The sequence below is a fragment of the Petromyzon marinus genome, chromosome 35 (genome assembly GCF_048934315.1).
Source record: "Petromyzon marinus isolate PM22_M1 ecotype Great Lakes invasive population chromosome 35, UKy_Petmar_22M1.pri1.0, whole genome shotgun sequence".
NCBI classification, from domain to species: domain Eukaryota; kingdom Metazoa; phylum Chordata; class Hyperoartia; order Petromyzontiformes; family Petromyzontidae; genus Petromyzon; species Petromyzon marinus.
The window spans coordinates 13823863-13842061 of NC_133701.1; the positions used below are offsets into that span (position 1 = coordinate 13823863).

The 18199-nt window shown below is 49.1% G+C and overlaps 1 protein-coding gene across 5 annotated transcripts in view; it reads left to right on the plus strand.

The window, feature by feature from the left end:
- LOC116957755 (CMP-N-acetylneuraminate-beta-1,4-galactoside alpha-2,3-sialyltransferase-like) overlaps positions 1–18199 on the plus strand; it is a 131508-nt gene that overhangs the window by 44984 nt on the left and 68325 nt on the right. For all 5 annotated transcript variants that reach the window (XM_076071950.1, XM_076071951.1, XM_076071952.1 and 2 more), the window contains one exon: positions 11381–11527. In XM_076071950.1, coding sequence (XP_075928065.1) covers positions 11381–11527 — 147 coding nt within the window. The remainder of the gene's footprint in view (positions 1–11380; positions 11528–18199) is intronic.

Below are 18199 nucleotides of genomic sequence, written 5' to 3' on the forward strand. Positions count from 1 at the left end.
GCTGTTAGCGAGCACCTATGAAGGCCGGAACGGCACACGAGGGGGTGGGTGCGCCAACACCTTGCCTGGTCGCCTTTGTCTCCCTAAGTTATGATATTTACACACCACATCAGGTACTTATTTGAGGCTGAATCGACCAAGAGGAGGCCCAGGACCAATTCAGATAATCGTCACTGATGTTGGCCATGAGCGGGAATGGAACTCGGATCGCCAGGTTCATAGTGCAACACGCTAACCGTTACGCTACCGCTCCCCACATACGTACACACGCGCACACACGCGCATGTGTACACACACCACGCCTCATGCTACGATCGTCACATCGTGACCACATTTCCCAATAACACGTCGCTACTGCAGGAAACGTCTCGATGTTAAAGAGCCCTTTCCCCTTTGTCTCGTAACAACAAAAACTCTCTTGATTCAACAGAGTGGTGGCTCCGTGCAATCAGCGCAGTGCCCTAATCGTGGCGACAGGAGCCGCGCAGGGGTGCGCGCCGGCGCAGGCGTGCACGCCAGCTCCCGGCACTGCCAGACGCGTCTCAGCGATGAGAATAATCAGAGGATGCGTTTGTCACGGCCGTGGCGGGGGGGTGGTGGTCGGGATTCGCGGAGTGCCGCCGATAAACACGGCAATAAATCCCGCCCGCACAAACGCGAGCGTGCGTATCGCTTCCCGCTGCGCTTTATACTCCCGATTGTCTCGCAGTTGCGCCTGGCACGGCCTCCGTGCGCGTCGTGACGTAGCAGCGGAACCGTTTGGCCGGGAGCGGCCGTGGCGACGTGAGACCGACCGACGGCGGGGGGGGTGGTCGGTGGGGGTGGGGTCGGTGGGGGTGGTGCATGCGGCGCGCTCGATCCTCAATCCTAAGCCGCGTGAAGCCGTTGATGCGCGTGCCGCCGGGACAATCCGCCCCATTGTGAACGATGCTGCGCAGCGGGACCCTGAGAAGTCGGAAAACCTGCGCTCGGGAATTGTCTTTTTCACCATACTCGGAGATTTGTGACAATGGGTTTGAACGCACGCACGCGCGCATGCAGCGCAACCCCCCCTTGGCTCGTCACAATCCGGATTGTCTTCTGGCACTACGGAAAGGGGGCCCACTGACACATTGTGATCGCTCCCATGGCAGGTATTTGGCGCCTCGCTACTCGATCGCAAATCAATGAATTGGGGAAAAGCGCCTTGAGCCACATTGTCACTCCTAATGATGATTACTTAACCCTGTAAAGGTCAAGTCTCGTGGTCTCGTACGCCCAGGGTGCATCCACCCGGGAGTCGCGCGGTGCCCCGTGTATCGCTTACAGCTCGCGCCGTTTCGTGCCCCTCCGTTACCGAGCTGCATGGCGGCGAACTGGGTTAAGTGGCTGATCAAAATCCGGAGGAGCCAGCGTTGTCGTGGGACGCACATCGCCGCGGTTGTCGCCGTAGCGTTTTCTAAATACGCCGGGGGGGGCGGCGAGGGCAGCGACGGCAATGCAGCACGAGCGCTGATGAGCCGCTAGCGTCGCCGTCGATTGACAGCTCACCCGGGGCGCTCCCGGCCGCTCTCAGGGTTGACCTTCCTTGCCAGGTGGAGCGACCGCGTGGAGCGCCGAAAGTGCCCGCGGCGCCACGTGGCTCCTTCGAGCGGCCACGTCATTTGCACGCCGAATCCCGACGAGCCGATATGCTCGGAGAAAAAGCACTTTTTTCCCCGAACTGTTTCAGACGAAACGGTTTTGGCAAGATGCGCAGCTGGGACGCGGAGTGTAATTTGAGCGGCGGCGGCGGGCTCGGATTCGGCGGGGGGCTCGGGAGCCCACTCCAAGCGGGGCAGCACGGCCACGCGCTGGCCGGTCGAGGCCGCCTGCTGCCCATGTTCGACCGGAAGCTGCAACAGTGACCGAGTTGCCACGGCTCTGGATGTTGCCCTCGTCGTGCGCGCTCCCTTCAGGGATGTGGGAACCCCGCTCGGGGTTAAAATGTCAGAGCGGTCAGGATCCAGAGCAGTGCTGGTCGGGGGCAGAGGTGGGTGGGGGGGGAGAACATAGGTGCCTCATGAAAGCAGAGCAAGAGCGGCAGATGGTGCCGCTCTCCCACGGGTTCAGGATGTCAAACGCGTTTATAGCTTTGCTAATCGTAATGAGTGCGCACACTAACATTGTTGGCAAATGTCCCGCCGGATCGTATAAGTTTTGTGGCAAGGTCCTGCGGCACGTGAAGTGGGGAGGTGCTTGGGTTTCACAGATTACGCCGCCGCCGCTGCGGCCGCCGCTGCGGCCGTTGTTGCCATCGTCCCCCTAGCGCGAGAGCCCCGCGGAGACTGCAGGGGCCCCCCTCGCTCTCCGTTGTGCCGAGGCGGAACGCGCGGAGTGAAGCGGAGGGGTGCGGAGCGGCCGCCCGGCGCGTCCCTCCCTACAGCGCTGATTGCTTAAAGATGCGACTCTCTCGATAAAAAAACAAACACGCGCGCTTGCGCTTGGACATTCAAATAAAAAAGGAAAAGAGAGCGTTGGCCGTACCGCGCTCCCGAACTCGACGCCCGTCGTTGGTAGCCGGCTTCTCCCATTGCTTTCACAAATATCGCGCGTCAAGCGATATTTGACTCTTGACTTTTTCAGATGCATTGAACGTCTTCAAAAACCCCAAAAATTGGACACGTGAAAACGTCGGCTCTGGTCGTTTGTGTCGCCGTGTTCTCTCTCACGGTAACATCACGGTCGTGAATATCGCGCCGTGATAGCCCCAGCCGTTGGGGCCAGGGCTGAGCGGGACCACACGCGGGTGCCTGGGCCACCCCCACCATCCCCTCCAGTAGAGTTATTGGTTTTTAAGGAGTACAACTCTTCCGAGTAAATAAACGAGACACTGCGCAATTAGAGCTGCCAGGCGACATTAGGCATTAAGTCGACATCGACGGGTCAGCCTCAGTGGCACTTGGAACTGGTTTATTGTGTGTGGGTGTGTGTGTCTGAGCTGGTGCTGTTATGTGTGTGTGCGTGTGTGCTCTCTAACAGCACTTGCCCCCAACAGTCTGCTGAGGCTATACGGGGAGGGAGGGGGGGATCTTTGTCTGTGTGTGTGTCTGGACAAACCTGATTGTGTCCGTGTGTGGTGTGTGGGGGTTGTGTTTGGGCATGTGGGTGTGTTTGTAAGTGTGGAGCGGTGGCGCAGTGGTTAGCGCGCTGCTCTATGAACCTGGCAACCCGAGTTTATTTCCCGTTCAGCACTTGCTCCAATAGTCCGTTAAGGCTATATGGTGAATCTTTGTTTTTGTGTATGGGCCCATGTGGTGGGGGTTGGTGTGTATGTGCTGGTGCCGGGATGTGCATGCACTGCGCTGGTGGACGGCCACCTAGGACCCCATTCAAATCCACAATGGCCTGATCTCGGCTCGCGAGAATTTAATCTTCGCTTGCTGCTGGGGTTTGCATCGCCCCCGCCCCCCCCCCCCCCTCTTCTGATGCTGAATGGAAATCGGTGAGGTTCTGGACTATGGCTCATGCAGCTGCTTGCAATCGAAACGTATGGTGAGAAAGACAGCAAGCCGTGTGGCGTTGTACGGATGAGCGGTGGTCGTGGTTTGCTGAGAATATGTAAACTGCCTCGACACTAAATCTTGACTTAAAGGTTTCGTGACTGCAGGAATTCATATTCTTTGGGTCTTTCGGTAAAGTCACGTAGATAGAAAAAATAATAACAATCAAATAAAATGAAAATAAAGTGAATACAAAGTAATAAAAATATCACGACGTTTCGATTTCAACACAAGCAATCGTCATCATCTCCTGATGACGATTGCTTGTGTTGCAATCGAAACGTTGTGATATTTTTGATTCACTTTATTTTCATTTTTCTTATTCTTTTATTCTTATTTTTTCTATCTACATGACTTTACTGAAAGACCCAAAGAATATGCCTTGACACTATTTAATTCCATCAAAACAGTAAGTTGCAGTGCCATGCCTATTCCCATCAGGAACAGGTCAGCATGTTTGCTGAGCATTCCTGTAAGGTCTTGGGGGGAGGTGAAACCCCTCAGCCCAGGTAACATCATGGGGCAAGGTGGGATTCATCCTGAAGGGGCTGTGGTGCCTCGTGTATTGTAGGAAGAAGTCGCTGCTCCCTGTGATGTGTCATCTGTTGAGGCAGTGCGAAGAGCGATCCAGAGTCTGAGAGTGGAATTGTGTGCAGGCTACCTTTCATGACATATTTACAACTGCCTGGATTACAGGACGGCTTCCGCAGGATTGGAAGGATGCCCTGGTGGTTCCCCTCTTCTAAAACGGTGACCATACTGATTGTAACAACTACCGGGGCATCTCCCACCTCCGTGTCCTGGCAAGGGTTATTTAACATTGCCTTGCCAGGCACGCTCAGGTAAGGCTTGTGGAGCCCCAATGTGGTTTCAAACCAGGGTGGTCCTGCACGGAAGCTGTCCGTCTGCTGCAGCAGAGGTGTAGAGAATTTCAACAGGACCTACATCTATGCTTTACTGACCTGAATCTTGACCTAAAGCTTTCGTGACTTTAGGAATTCATATTTTTAGGTCTTTCGATAAAGTCACATAGATAGGTTCAAGACGGACACAACTTCAATCGAAAAGATGGGTATAAACTGAGCAAACATTGGAAGGACGTTATCAACCAGTTTAAGTCATAACTGGCTGTGATGTTCCCATCCTACCACTTTAGTTGTTATTTTTATCTCTCTGATTTTACATTAACAGGTTAAATTTCCCACACTAAAACAGCCACCTCACTCGCCAGCTCAACATTGCTGCTCTCCTATCTTACATTTACATGCTAATCTCTCACAGTAACATAGCCACCTCCACGCCCTCTTAGAGGTCGCTCTCCTATCTTACATTAACATGCTAATCTTTCACATTAACATAGCCACCTCCACGCCCTCTTAGAGGTCACTCTCCTATCTTACATTAACATGCTAATCTCTCACAGTAACATAGCCACCTCCATGCCCTCGTCGTGGAGGTCGCTCTCCTATCTTACATTAACATGCTAATCTCTCACAGTAACATAGCCACCTCCACGCCCTCTTAGAGGTCGCTCTCCTATCTTACATTAACATGCTAATCTCTCACAGTAACATAGCCACCTCCATGCCCTCGTCGTGGAGGTCGCTCTCCTATCTTACATTAACATGCTAATCTTTCACATTAACATAGCCACCTCCACGCCCTCTTAGAGGTCGCTCTCCTATCTTTACATTAACATGCTAATCTCTCACAGTTACATAGCCACCTCCACGCCCTCGTCATGGAGGTCGCTCTCCTATCTTACATTAACATGCTAATTTCTCACTAGCTCCGCCCACTTAGTTTATGACGCTTGTGCTACACCCATTTTAAACTTTTCAAAACAGTCTGCCTCAGCAGCTGTTTCCTGATGACGAAAATGTTGTGTTGCGATCGAAACGTCGTAGTTTTTTGTTATTTTTTGTAATTTTCTTTGAACCTATCTACGTGACTTTACCGAAAGACCCAAGAATATTTATTGACCTGGTCAAGGCCTAGGATACTATGAATAGGCCAGGGCTCTGGGTTATTATTCGTGCTTTCAGAGACCCAGACCCTCTACTTACGATCATTAAAGAACTTCATGATGGTGGGCAGGCCTCAGTGAGGCTACGTTTTTGTGAGTCACGAGCCATTCCCTGTTCACCTTGGCGTGCAGCAAGGATGTCCTCAGCTTTTACATCACTTAATATTGGCTTTGACTATGTAGTTTGAGAAGCTGATGATCTGCAAAATTGCTGCTGAACCTGGAGCGTGCCACTTAACCCTCTTTCCCGTTCTGATGACATACCTGTACCTCATCAGTTTTTGTTCTGATTGTGTTCCGATGATGTACGTGTACGTCATCAAAACGCAACTGGAAAAAAAATAAAAAAAACCTTATCACTACCGACGCTCCCACAAGGCCATGTACGAGGGAATGTGGCAATTTTCGGGCCAGCTATCATAGAGTATACCGGTCGTGTCGCTTCTGTTCTCTGCAACGCCTTTAAAAACAGGCGCAAGACTACGCCTCTCGAAATAAAATTAACGCTGACCCACTTGCGCGTTCCTAGATTGAGCAGTGAACGGGACACCCACCCTGCAACTTGCAGATGTCTCGGTATGGGAAAGGGTTCAGAGGTGGGGGGTTTACCATTAGCCCCACAAAAACGAAGCACCTGCCTACGTTTTTATGTCATCAAACACTCCACCCCCTCCATTCCCCATGAGTGATGGGTTAGTTTTGAAGAGAGTGGAGAAGTATTCCAAACATGGGCAGTGTGCTTTATGACTAGCTCCGTTTTTTTCAGCAGAGGTCTCCTAAGCAGTCAAATGCCGTGAATTTTCATCCGCTACCTCCATACCAGCGGTTTCAAGATCTGCCTCTGTGGAGGAGGCTCGTGAAGGATGCTACTGGGCATTTTTGAGGCAGTCACCCTTCCAAAAACAGTGGCGGGCAGTTGTTGTGTGGGGAAGTGGTTGTGTGGTGGTTCGCGCACTGTACTACAAACCCAGCACACTTGAGTTCAATTCCCAGCCATGGCTACCATCAGTGGCAGGTGATATCTGAGCCAGTCCTATTCCTTCCCGAGGTTAATTAAACATCAAATGAGTACCCAGTGGGCTGTGTAAACATCTGCACGCGGCAGAGGCTATTACAAGGCTATAGGGGCATCTTTGTCTTCCTGTGTGTATGTGCCCGTGTGTGTTGATGGATGTGTGTGTTGCGCGTATGTGGCCCTGTGTGTGTGTATGGGGAGCGACAGTGTAGCGGTTAGTGCGCTGGACTACAAACTTGGCGACCCGAGTTCGATTATACACTGGTCTACAGCCATGCTTCCAAAATAAATGTCGTCCAACTTTACTAATTCTCGGTCACTAAGAATGAAAATGACGCTTAAACTTACTCATTGTTTTTTTCGGTAAAGTCACTTATGTAGAAATACAATAAATTATATTAAAACAAAAAACAATCACGACGTTTCGATCACAACGCAAGCGATCTTCATCAGGTGTCAAGAACAAATCACGGAGGTAAATACAACAAAAAGATGAGAGACGAGAATTCAACAAACCTGAAAAAACATTATGTGAAGCACATCCAGTCAGGCCAACAACACAGTTAGACACTTCCTGGCGGACCACGAATTTCAGAAGAGTGTTAAATTTCGTGTTCAACCTTTGGATTGCACATACCAGCATAGATAGAATGAAAAATACGAGGTACACGGTCAGTAGAAATACATATACAAGTCCACCAAGAGGTAAGGAGGGAGAAAAGACGGACAGGGAGGCAGAGAGAGAGGAGGGGGGGCCGGAGGGATGAACAGAAGCTTAAATAGGAAATACGGTTGGAGGGGGGGAGGGGCCAGAGCGAGAGCGGCAGCTCAAACACGCACATCTTACACATAATATAATTTTATTGTATTTCTACATACGTGACTTTACCGAAAAAAACAATGAGTAATTTTATGCAGTCACGAAAGCTTTAATACTTTACGCTTAAACTTGTTGATTGGCTCAAGTTTTCAAGATATGCTACTGGGTTAGTATATACGACACTTGACTTGGGAATGGTGGAGGATAAGTGAGTTATAAAGGGAAGGGATCTCATTTTAAACCAGAAATGACTAAAATACATCTTTGACTGGATCTATGAATAAATCTATGACTGGGTTTGGACAGGACTTGCTTTTTGAGCAAAACAATGAATGATGCAATCTGAACCCCTGGTATTGCGTCATACATTTTATGAATTGCATCATGTTATTCCTAGAAGTCATGGATGATGAAAGCATAACTAGGCTTACATCCCTCTACTGAACAAATTGCCCTATATCAGCTCTAGAAATCATACAGTGTTGTGCTCTCGTATTTGTCAATGTTTGATTTTGCAAAGGGACACAATTCTTTTTAGCCAAAGTGAGCAGAGATGCCTTGTAATTGTGTGAACAAAGCAGATGACTTCTGCTTTGTTTGTGGTGAAGGGACTTTTGCATCGCAAAAGCACAGTATAACCACTATGGTTAAGAAAGCCTATCACATACTCTTTGGTTCTTTCGGTAAAGTCACGTAGATATCAAATAAAATAACTCACGACGTTTCGGGTGCAACACAAGCGTCATCAGGTGGGAAAGCTATGGATTCCTGCAGTCACGAAAGCTTCAAATAAAAAAAGCCTATCACCTTCATTTTGGCTGCAAAATTGGAGATCAGGATAAGATGTGGGCCCCACACATATGCTGCAACACTTGTGCAACAAATATTCGCCAGTGGTTGAACATGAAAAGGAAATCTATGCCTTTTGCAGTGCCAATGATTTGGAGAGAGTCAAAGGATCATATCAGCGATTGTTACTTCTGCATGGTGCCTCCAGTTGGGAAAGGTGTGTCAAAGAAGAAAAAGTGGACTGTGCATTATCCAAACATTCCATCAGCTATATGCTCAGTACCCCACGGAGAAGGACTGCCGGTTCCTGATGCACCAGAATCAATCTCACTTGAGTTAGACGAGGAAGAGGATGAAACTTCTGGTCCTGAACCATCAAGGTCACATGACCCAGATTTTCGCCCATCCTCCTCTGAACCGTACCTCATAACACAAGGTGACCTTGTCAGGGATTTGGAACTGTCCAAGAGTAAGGCAGAGCTGTTGGGCTCCAGATTGTAGCAGTGGAATCTCCTGGCAGGTGATGTTAGGGTTTTCATGTTCCGTGACCATCAAAAGGATCTTATCCCCTTCTTCTTCATGCAAGGTGATCTTGTAGCCTGCAACAACATCGTTGGTGTGATGGCAGCCCTCAACATCGTTCATGATCCAGATGAGTGGAGACTGTTAATTGATTCATCGAAGATGAGTCTTAAAGCTGTTTTGCTGCATAATGGCAATGTTTTGCCATTAATTCCAGTTGGTCATGCAGTCGATATGAAGGAAACCTATGACAACATGAAACAAGATTTGAGGTGCATAAACTATGACCCAACATCAGTGGCAGCTATGAGGCGATTTGATGGTTGTTGCTCTCTTGCTTGGTCTGCAGACTGGATACACAAAGTACTGCTGCTTTCTCTGCGAATGGGATAGTCGCGTGAGAGATTCCCACTACATCAAGATAGATTGGCCACTCCCACAGTCATTGGAGCCTGGGAGGGAGAGTGTTCAGCATCCACCACTTGTTGAATAAAAGAATATTGTATTACCACCCTTACACATCAAGCTGGGTCTGATGAAGAAATTTGTCAAAGCCATGGACAACACACAAGCAGCTTTCAAGTACCTCCGTGGAAATCGTCCAAGGTTAAGTGAAGCTAAGATAAAGAAAGGTGTCTTTGTTGGTCCTCAGATTCGTGAACTTCTTCGAGATGATGCATTTGACAGTGCATTACATGGCAAGGAAAAGACGGCATGGAACACCTTCCAGTAAGTGGCAACAAATTTTCTCAGAAACAACAAGGCAGACAACTACAGGGAGTTGGTGGAAAACCTCAACAAGTCACTAAAGATACATTTTTTTGCACTCTCCTCTAGATGTTTTCCCACCGAACTGCGGAGCAGTGAGCAACGAGCATGGCGAGCGATTTCACCAGGACATTGCAACAATGGAGAAACGCTATCAGGGCAAATGGAGCCCATCAATGTTTGCAGACTATTGCTGGACAGTGTCAAGAGATGCTCCATTTAATGAATACAATAGACAAGCCAATAAGCGCCGAGTAGACACTGAATTAGGACTAAACTATGTACTTATATAGACACATAATAGTTTTTGTCTTTTGTTTCATAATACATTTTATTGATATAACCCTTTAGCTGATTTTAAAGTGTTACATGAACAGGACAGGTGACATTTGATCATGTAAATCAACCATAAACACATGAAAAGACCTAGGTTTACAATTTATGAGTAAAACTCTATCTACACAATATACATAGATGTAAAATGTAAAAACGTAAATATCTTGGGAACAGTTGCCAATCAGTTATTTTAATTGCCATATTTGAATTCAGCACATCAACATCCATAATTAACAGCACATTTAATCTCTGAAGCAGACGACGTCTAAAGAATTGTAGACGGCCAACACCAGTGGCGATTATCTGAACCGGTCCTGGGCATGCCCTAGATCGACTCAGCCTCAAATAAGCACCTGGTATAGTGTGTAGACATCACCACTGGGGAGGCATAGGCGGCCGGGTGTGGTGTTGGCCACCCGCCCCCTCATGTGCCGTGCCGGTCTTCATCGGTGCTCTCGAACAGCACTTGCCCAAAAGTCTTTGTAAAGGCTATAACAGGGGAAGTTTGTCTTTGTTGCATGTGCGTGAGTATCGACACAGTCTGTAAGTGCGTGTGATGGGCTCTTACCGACTTCCGAAGCTCCGACATGAGCACAGTGGATTGCTTTTGAATCAATCACGAATGTTGACTCACCCCGCCGCTCCATTGACGCCCCGTGGTGAAGCTCTGGGCGCACGGTGACAACCGACAGTTTGAGGCTTCGTGTCAGAGGTGCTCATTGGCGCATTTAAATCTCAACACGTTCTCAGCATCAGAGGGTGGGAAACTTTTTTTAATGATATCGATGGATTTAGGTTATTAAAAATGTTATTGTATTTTTTTGGATATCTTTTGATAATTTACCGCGTCCTTCTAAATAAGAGGGATGATGCAAAACCTCCGATTAAGCGTGGTTGGCTTGGAACGGTGCGAAAGACGGTCAACGCACGTACAGGACACACATGGATCAGTGGTCATGCCGAGTCGGAGCGTCATCGCTCCACCCGATCGCACGCCTCCGTATCGAACTGAAAGTTTTGTTTTCAGATTGTCCAGAATATTCACTTGTGATATCCGAATTTGAAAATCGGGAACACATCCCCTTAGTACGCGTGTGTGAGTGTGTACGCGTGCGCATCCGGAATGTCGCGTGGCTCAATGAGCTTAGTTAATTGCTGCAATGTGGAATATTCTGTTTCCATGACGGTGAGCGGAGATGCTGAAAAATAAAACCGTCACCAAATCGTTTTTTCTCGCAGAAGCAAAAGCGGCGTTAAAGCGGCCAATCCACACGCGTGGAGTTGGCGCCTCTGCAAAGGCTTTGATAAGCAGCTTACGCCGATGCATGTGTGGCTTCTTATTTCCCATGGGCTCACACGCCCGCATACAAATAAACCTACACGCACACACATACACACACTCGTGTACAAACACACACACACACACCTACACGCGCACACACATACACACACTCGCGTACAAAAACACACACACCTACACGCGCACACATATACACACACTCGCGTACAAACACACACCTACACGCGCACACGCACGCACACACACCTGATAACATGCAAACGTACATGGAACGCGCACCCAGCACCCAATCCAGGGCTTCTGGAAGTCCGTGGCCACGCAGGTCCCGAGGAGACCAGAGGACATCCGCATCCTCAACCCGTACTTCATCCGAGAGGCTGCCTTCACCTTCATCGGCCTTCCTGTCAACAATGGCATGATGGGCCACGGGGTGAGTGTGGCCTCGGGGGGGGGGGGGGGGGGGCTCACACAGTGTCCGAGGCACGGGGTGGCTCGACGCCCTACCAAACCGACGCACGACAAGCAGCTGAACGAGACACCCTGCGCCAGCCGTGACCCCGTCTCCCCACGTATGTGCATCTCCGTGTCCCCCACATTCCCACGTCCTCATATCTTCTTTCATTTTGAGACGGGTTTGCAAACTGAACACCCCAGCCCCCTTCCCCCCCCCCCCCCCCCCCCCGAAAAAGAATCGGAAAATCGCTTGAAGACTTGAAGAATCTTTCCTGCAAAAAAGAATTCACACGTTGTGTTGTGCATTTTCCGTGTTTGCTGGTCTAAGTGTGTATTTAGTGAACTCTGCATCTCTGCTGGTCTAAGCGTGTGTCTAGTGAACTCAGCGTGTCTGCTGGTCTAAGTGTGTGTCTAGTGAACTCAGCGTGTCTGCTGGTCTAAGCGTGTGTCTAGTGAACTCAGCGTATCTGCTGGTATAAGTGTGTGTCTAGTGAACTCAGCGTATCTGCTGGTCTAGGTGTGTGTCTAGTGAACTCAGCGTGTCTGCTGGTCTAAGTGTGTGTCTAGTGAACTCAGCGTGTCTGCTGGTCTATGTGTGTGTCTAGTGAACTCAGCGTGTCTGCTGGTCTAAGTGTGTGTTTAGTGAACTCAGCGTGTCTGCTGGTCTACGTGTGTGTCTTGTGAACTCAGCGTGTCTGCTGGTCTAAGTGTGTGTCTAGTGAACTCAGCGTGTCTGCTGGTCTAAGCGTGTGTTTAGTGAACTCAGCGTGTCTGCTGGTCTAAGTGTGTGTTTAGTGAACACAGCATGTCTGCTGGTCTAAGTGCGTGTCTAGTGAACTTAGCGTGTCTGTTGGTCTAAGTGTGTGTCTAGTGAACTCAGCGTGTCTGCTGGTCTAAGTGTGTGTCTAGTGAACTCAGCGTGTCTGCTGGTCTAAGTGTGTGTCTAGTGAACTCAGCGTGTCTGCTGGTCGAATTGTGTGTTTAGTGAACTCAGCGTGTCTGTTGGTCTAAGCGTGTGTTTAGTGAACTCAGCCTGTCTGCTGGTCTACGTGTGTGTCTTGTGAACTCAGCGTGTCTGCTGGTCTAAGTGTGTGTCTAGTGAACTCAGCGTGTCTGCTGGTCTAAGTGCGTGTCTAGTGAACTCGGCGTGTCTGTTGGTAGAATTGTGTGTCTAGTGAACTCAGCGTGTCTGCTGGTATACGTGTGTGTCTAGTGAACTCAGCGTGTCTGCGGTCTAAGTGTGTGTCTAGTGAACTCAGAGTGTCTGCTGGTCTAAGTGTGTGTTTAGTGAACTCAGCGTGTCTGCTGGTCTATGTGTGTGTTTAGTGAACTCGGCGTGTCTGCTGGTCTAAGTGTGTGTCTAGTGAACTCAGCGTGTCTGCTGGTCTAAGTGTGTGTCTAGTGAACTCAGCGTGTCTGCTGGTATAAGTGTGTGTCTAGTGAACTCAGCGTGTCTGTTGGTCTATGTGTGTGTCTAGTGAACTCAGCGTGTCTGCTGGTCTAAGTGTGTGTTTAGTGATCTCAGCGTGTCTCCTGGTCTAAGTGTGTGTCTAGTGAACTCAGCATTTCTACTGGTCTACGTGTGTGTCTTGACTAACTCAGCGTGTCTGCTGGTCTAAGTGTGTGTTAAGTGAACTCAGCGTGTCTGCTGGTCTAAGTGCGTGTCTAGTGAACTCAGCGTGTCTGCTGGTCTAAGTGTGTGTCTAGTGAACTCAGCGTGTCTGCTGGTCTAAGTGCGTGTCTAGTGAACTCAGCGTGTCTGCTGGTCTAAGTGTGTGTCTAGTGAACTCAGCGTGTCTGCTGGTCTAAGTGTGTGTCTAGTGAACTCAGCGTGTCTCCTGGTCTAAGTGTGTTTCTAGTGAACTCAGCGTGTCTGCTGGTCTAAGTGTGTGTTTAGTGAACTCAGCATGTCTGCTGGTCTAAGTGCGTGTCTAGTGAACTTAGCGTGTCTGTTGGTCTAAGTGTGTGTCTAGTGAACTCAGCGTGTCTGCTGGTCTAAGTGTGTGTCTAGTGACCTCAGCGTGTCTGCTGGTCTAAGTGCGTGTCTAGTGAACTCAGCGTGTCTGCTGGTCTAAGTGCGTGTCTAGTGAACTCAGCGTGTCTGTTGGTCTAAGTGTGTGTCTAGTGACCTCAGCGTGTCTGCTGGTCTAAGTGCGTGTCTAGTGAACTCAGCGTGTCTGCTGGTCTAGGTGTGTGTTTAGTGAACTCAGCGTGTCTGCTGGTCTAAGTGTGTGTCTAGTGACCTCAGCGTGTCTGCTGGTCTAAGTGCGTGTCTAGTGAACTCAGCGTGTCTGCTGGTCTAAGTGCGTGTCTAGTGAACTCAGCGTGTCTGTTGGTCTAAGTGTGTGTCTAGTGAACTCAGCATGTCTGCTGGTCTAGGTGTGTGTTTAGTGAACTCAGCGTGTCTGCTGGTCTAAGTGTGTGTCTAGTGAACTCGGCGTGTCTGCTGGTAGAATTGTGTGTCTAGTGAACTCAGCGTGTCTTCTGGTATACGTGTGTGTCTAGTGAACTCAGCGTGTCTGCGGTCTAAGTGTGTGTCTAGTGAACTCAGCGTGTCTGCTGGTCTAAGTGTGTGTTTAGTGAACTCAGCGTGTCTGCTGGTCTATGTGTGTGTTTGTGAACTCGGCGTGTCTGCTGGTCTAAGTGTGTGTCTAGTAAACTCTGCGTGTCTGCTGGTCTAAGTGTGTGTCTAGTGAACTCAGCGTGTCTGCTGGTCTAAGTGTGTGTCTAGTGAACTCGGCATGTCTGCTGGTATAAGTGTGTGTCTAGTGAACTCAGCGTGTCTGTTGGTCTATGTGTGTGTCTAGTGAACTCAGCGTGTCTGCTGGTCTAAGTGTGTGTTTAGTGATCTCAGCGTGTCTCCTGGTCTAAGTGTGTGTCTAGTGAACTCAGCATGTCTGCTGGTCTACGTGTGTGTCTTGTGAACTCAGCGTGTCTGCTGGTCTAAGTGTGTGTTAAGTGAACTCAGCGTGTCTGCTGGTCTAAGTGCGTGTCTAGTGAACTCAGCGTGTCTGCTGGTCTAAGTGTGTGTCTAGTGAACTCAGCGTGTCTGCTGGTCTAAGTGCGTGTCTAGTGAACTCAGCGTGTCTGCTGGTCTAAGTGCGTGTCTAGTGAACTCAGCGTGTCTGCTGGTCTAAGTGTGTGTCTAGTGAACTCAGCGTGTCTGCTGGTCTAAGTGTGTGTCTAGTGAACTCAGCGTGTCTCCTGGTCTAAGTGTGTTTCTAGTGAACTCAGCGTGTCTGCTGGTCTAAGTGTGTGTTTAGTGAACTCAGCATGTCTGCTGGTCTAAGTGCGTGTCTAGTGAACTTAGCGTGTCTGTTGGTCTAAGTGTGTGTCTAGTGAACTCAGCGTGTCTGCTGGTCTAAGTGTGTGTCTAGTGAACTCAGCGTGTCTGCTGGTCGAATTGTGTGTTTAGTGAACTGTCCGTGTCTGTTGGTCTAAGTGTGTGTCTAGTGAACTCAGCGTGTCTCCTGGTCTAAGTGTATGTTTAGTGAACTCAGCGTGTCTGCTGGTCTACGTGTGTGTCTTGTGAACTCAGCGTGTCTGCTGGTCTAAGTGTGTGTCTAGTGAACTCAGCGTGTCTGCTGGTCTAAGTGCGTGTCTAGTGAACTCAGCGTGTCTGTTTGTCTAAGTGTGTGTCTAGTGAACTCAGCGTGTCTGCTGGTCTAAGTGTGTGTCTAGTGAACTCAGCGTGTCTGCTGGTCTAAGTGTGTGTTTAGTGAACTCAGCGTGTCTGCTGGTCTATGTGTGTGTTTAGTGAACTCAGCGTGTCTGCTGGTCTTAGTTTGTGTCTAGTGAACTTAGCGTGTCTGCTGGTCTAAGTGTGTGTCTATTAAACTCTGCGTCTCTACTGGTCTAAGTGTGTTTCTATTGAACTCTGCATCTCTGCTGGTCTAAGTGTGTGTTTAGTGAACTCAGCGTGTCTGCTGGTCTAAGTGTGTGTCTAGTGAACTCGGCGTGTCTGCTGATCTAAGTGAGTGTGTCTAGTGAACTCAGCGTGTCTGCTGGTCTAAGTGTGTGTTTAGTGAACTCGGCGTGTCTGTTGGTCTAAGTGTGTGTCTAGTGAACTCAGCGTGTCTGCTGGTCTAAGTGTGTGTCTAGTGAACGAAGCGTGCCTTCTGGTCTAAGTGTGTGTCTAGTGAACTGTCTGTGTCTGCTGGTCTAAGTGTGTATCTTATGAACTCTGCGTGTCTGCTGGTCTAAGTGTATGTCTAGTGAACTGTCCGTGTCTGCTGGTCTAAGTGTGTGTCTAGTGAACTCAGCGTGTCTCCTGGTCTAAGTGTATGTTTAGTGAACTCAGCGTGTCTGCTGGTCTACGTGTGTGTCTTGTGAACTCAGCGTGTCTGCTGGTCTAAGTGTGTGTCTAGTGAACTCAGCGTGTCTGCTGGTCTAAGTGTGTGTTTAGTGAACTCAGCGTGTCTGCTGGTCTATGTGTTTGTCTAGTGAACTCAGCGTGCCTGCTGGTCTAAGTGTGTGTCTATTGAACTCAGCGTGTCTGCTGGTCTAAGTGTGTGTTTAGTGAACTCAGCGTGTCTGCTGGTCTATGTGTGTGTTTAGTGAACTCGGCGTGTCTGCTGGTATAAGTGTGTGTCTTTTAAACTCTGTGTCTCTACTGGTCTAAGTGTGTGTCTATTGAACTCTGCATCTCTGCTGGTCTAAGTGTGTGTTTAGTGAACTCAGCGTGTCTGCTGGTCTAAGTGTGTGTCTAGTGAACTCGGCGTGTCTGCTGGTCTAAGTGTGTGTCTAGTGAACTCAGCGTGTCTGCTGGTCTAAGTGTGTGTTTAGTGAACTCGGCGTGTCTGTTGGTCTAAGTGTGTGTCTAGTGAACTCAGCGTGTCTGCTGGTCTAAGTGTGTGTCTAGTGAACGAAGCGTGCCTTCTGGTCTAAGTGTGTGTCTAGTGAACTGTCTGTGTCTGCTGGTCTAAGTGTGTATCTTATGAACTCTGCGTGTCTGCTGGTCTAAGTGTATGTCTAGTGAACTGTCCGTGTCTGCTGGTCTAAGTGTGTGTCTAGTGAACTCAGCGTGTCTCCTGGTCTAAGTGTATGTTTAGTGAACTCAGCGTGTCTGCTGGTCTACGTGTGTGTCTTGTGAACTCAGCGTGTCTGCTGGTCTAAGTGTGTGTCTAGTGAACTCAGCGTGTCTGCTGGTCTAAGTGTGTGTTTAGTGAACTCAGCGTGTCTGCTGGTCTATGTGTTTGTCTAGTGAACTCAGCGTGCCTGCTGGTCTAAGTGTGTGTCTATTGAACTCAGCGTGTCTGCTGGTCTAAGTGTGTGTTTAGTGAACTCAGCGTGTCTGCTGGTCTATGTGTGTGTTTAGTGAACTCGGCGTGTCTGCTGGTATAAGTGTGTGTCTATTAAACTCTGTGTCTCTACTGGTCTAAGTGTGTGTCTATTGAACTCTGCATCTCTGCTGGTCTAAGTGTGTGTTTAGTGAACTCAGCGTGTCTGCTGGTCTAAGTGTGTGTCTAGTGAACTCGGCGTGTCTGCTGGTCTAAGTGTGTGTCTAGTGAACTCAGCGTGTCTGCTGGTCTAAGTGTGTGTTTAGTGAACTCGGCGTGTCTGTTGGTCTAAGTGTGTGTCTAGTGAACTCAGCGTGTCTGCTGGTCTAAGTGTGTGTCTAGTGAACGAAGCGTGCCTTCTGGTCTAAGTGTGTGTCTAGTGAACTGTCTGTGTCTGCTGGTCTAAGTGTGTATCTTATGAACTCTGCGTGTCTGCTGGTCTAAGTGTATGTCTAGTGAACTGTCCGTGTCTGCTGGTCTAAGTGTGTGTCTAGTGAACTCAGCGTGTCTGCTGGTCTAAGTGTATGTTTAGTGAACTCGGCGTGTCTGTTGGTCTAAGTGTATGTCTAGTGAACTCAGCGTGTCTGCTGGTCTAAGTGTGTGTCTAGTGAACTCAGCGTGTCTGCTGGTCTAGATGTGTGTTTAGTGATCTCAGCGTGTCTGCTGGTCTACGTGTGTGTCTTGTTAACTCAGCGTGTCTGCTGGTCTAAGTGTGTGTCTAGTGAACTCATCGTGTCTGCTGGTCTAAGTGTGTGTCTAGTGAACTCAGCGTGTCTGCTGGTCTATGTGTGTGTCTAGTGAACTCAGCGTGCCTGCTGGTCTAAGTGTGTGTCTAGTGAACTCAGCGTGTCTGCTGGTCTAAGTGTGTGTCTAGTGAACTCAGCGTGTCTGCTGGTCGAATTGTGTGTTTAGTGAACTCAGCGTGTCTGCTGGTCTAAGTGTGTGTCTTGTGAACTCAGCGTGTCTGCTGGTCTAAGTGTGTGTCTAGTGAACTCAGCGTGTCTGCTGGTCTAAATGCGTGTCTAGTGAACTCAGCTTGTCTGTTGGTCTAAGTGTGTGTCTAGTGAACTCAGCGTGTCTGCTGGTCTAAATGTGTGTCTAGTGAACTCAGCGTGTCTGCTGGTCTAAGTGTGTGTCTAGTGAACTCAGCGTGTCTGCTGGTCTAAGTATGTGTTTAGTGAACTCAGCGTGTCTGCTGGTCTAAGTATGTGTTTAGTGAACTCAGCGTGTCTGCTGGTCTAAGTGTGTGTCTAGTGAACTCAGCGGGTCTGCTGGTCTAAGTGTGTGTCTAGTGAACTCAGCGTGTCTGCTGGTCGAATTGTGTGTTTAGTGAACTCAGCGTGTCTGCTGGTCTAAGTGTGTGTCTTGTG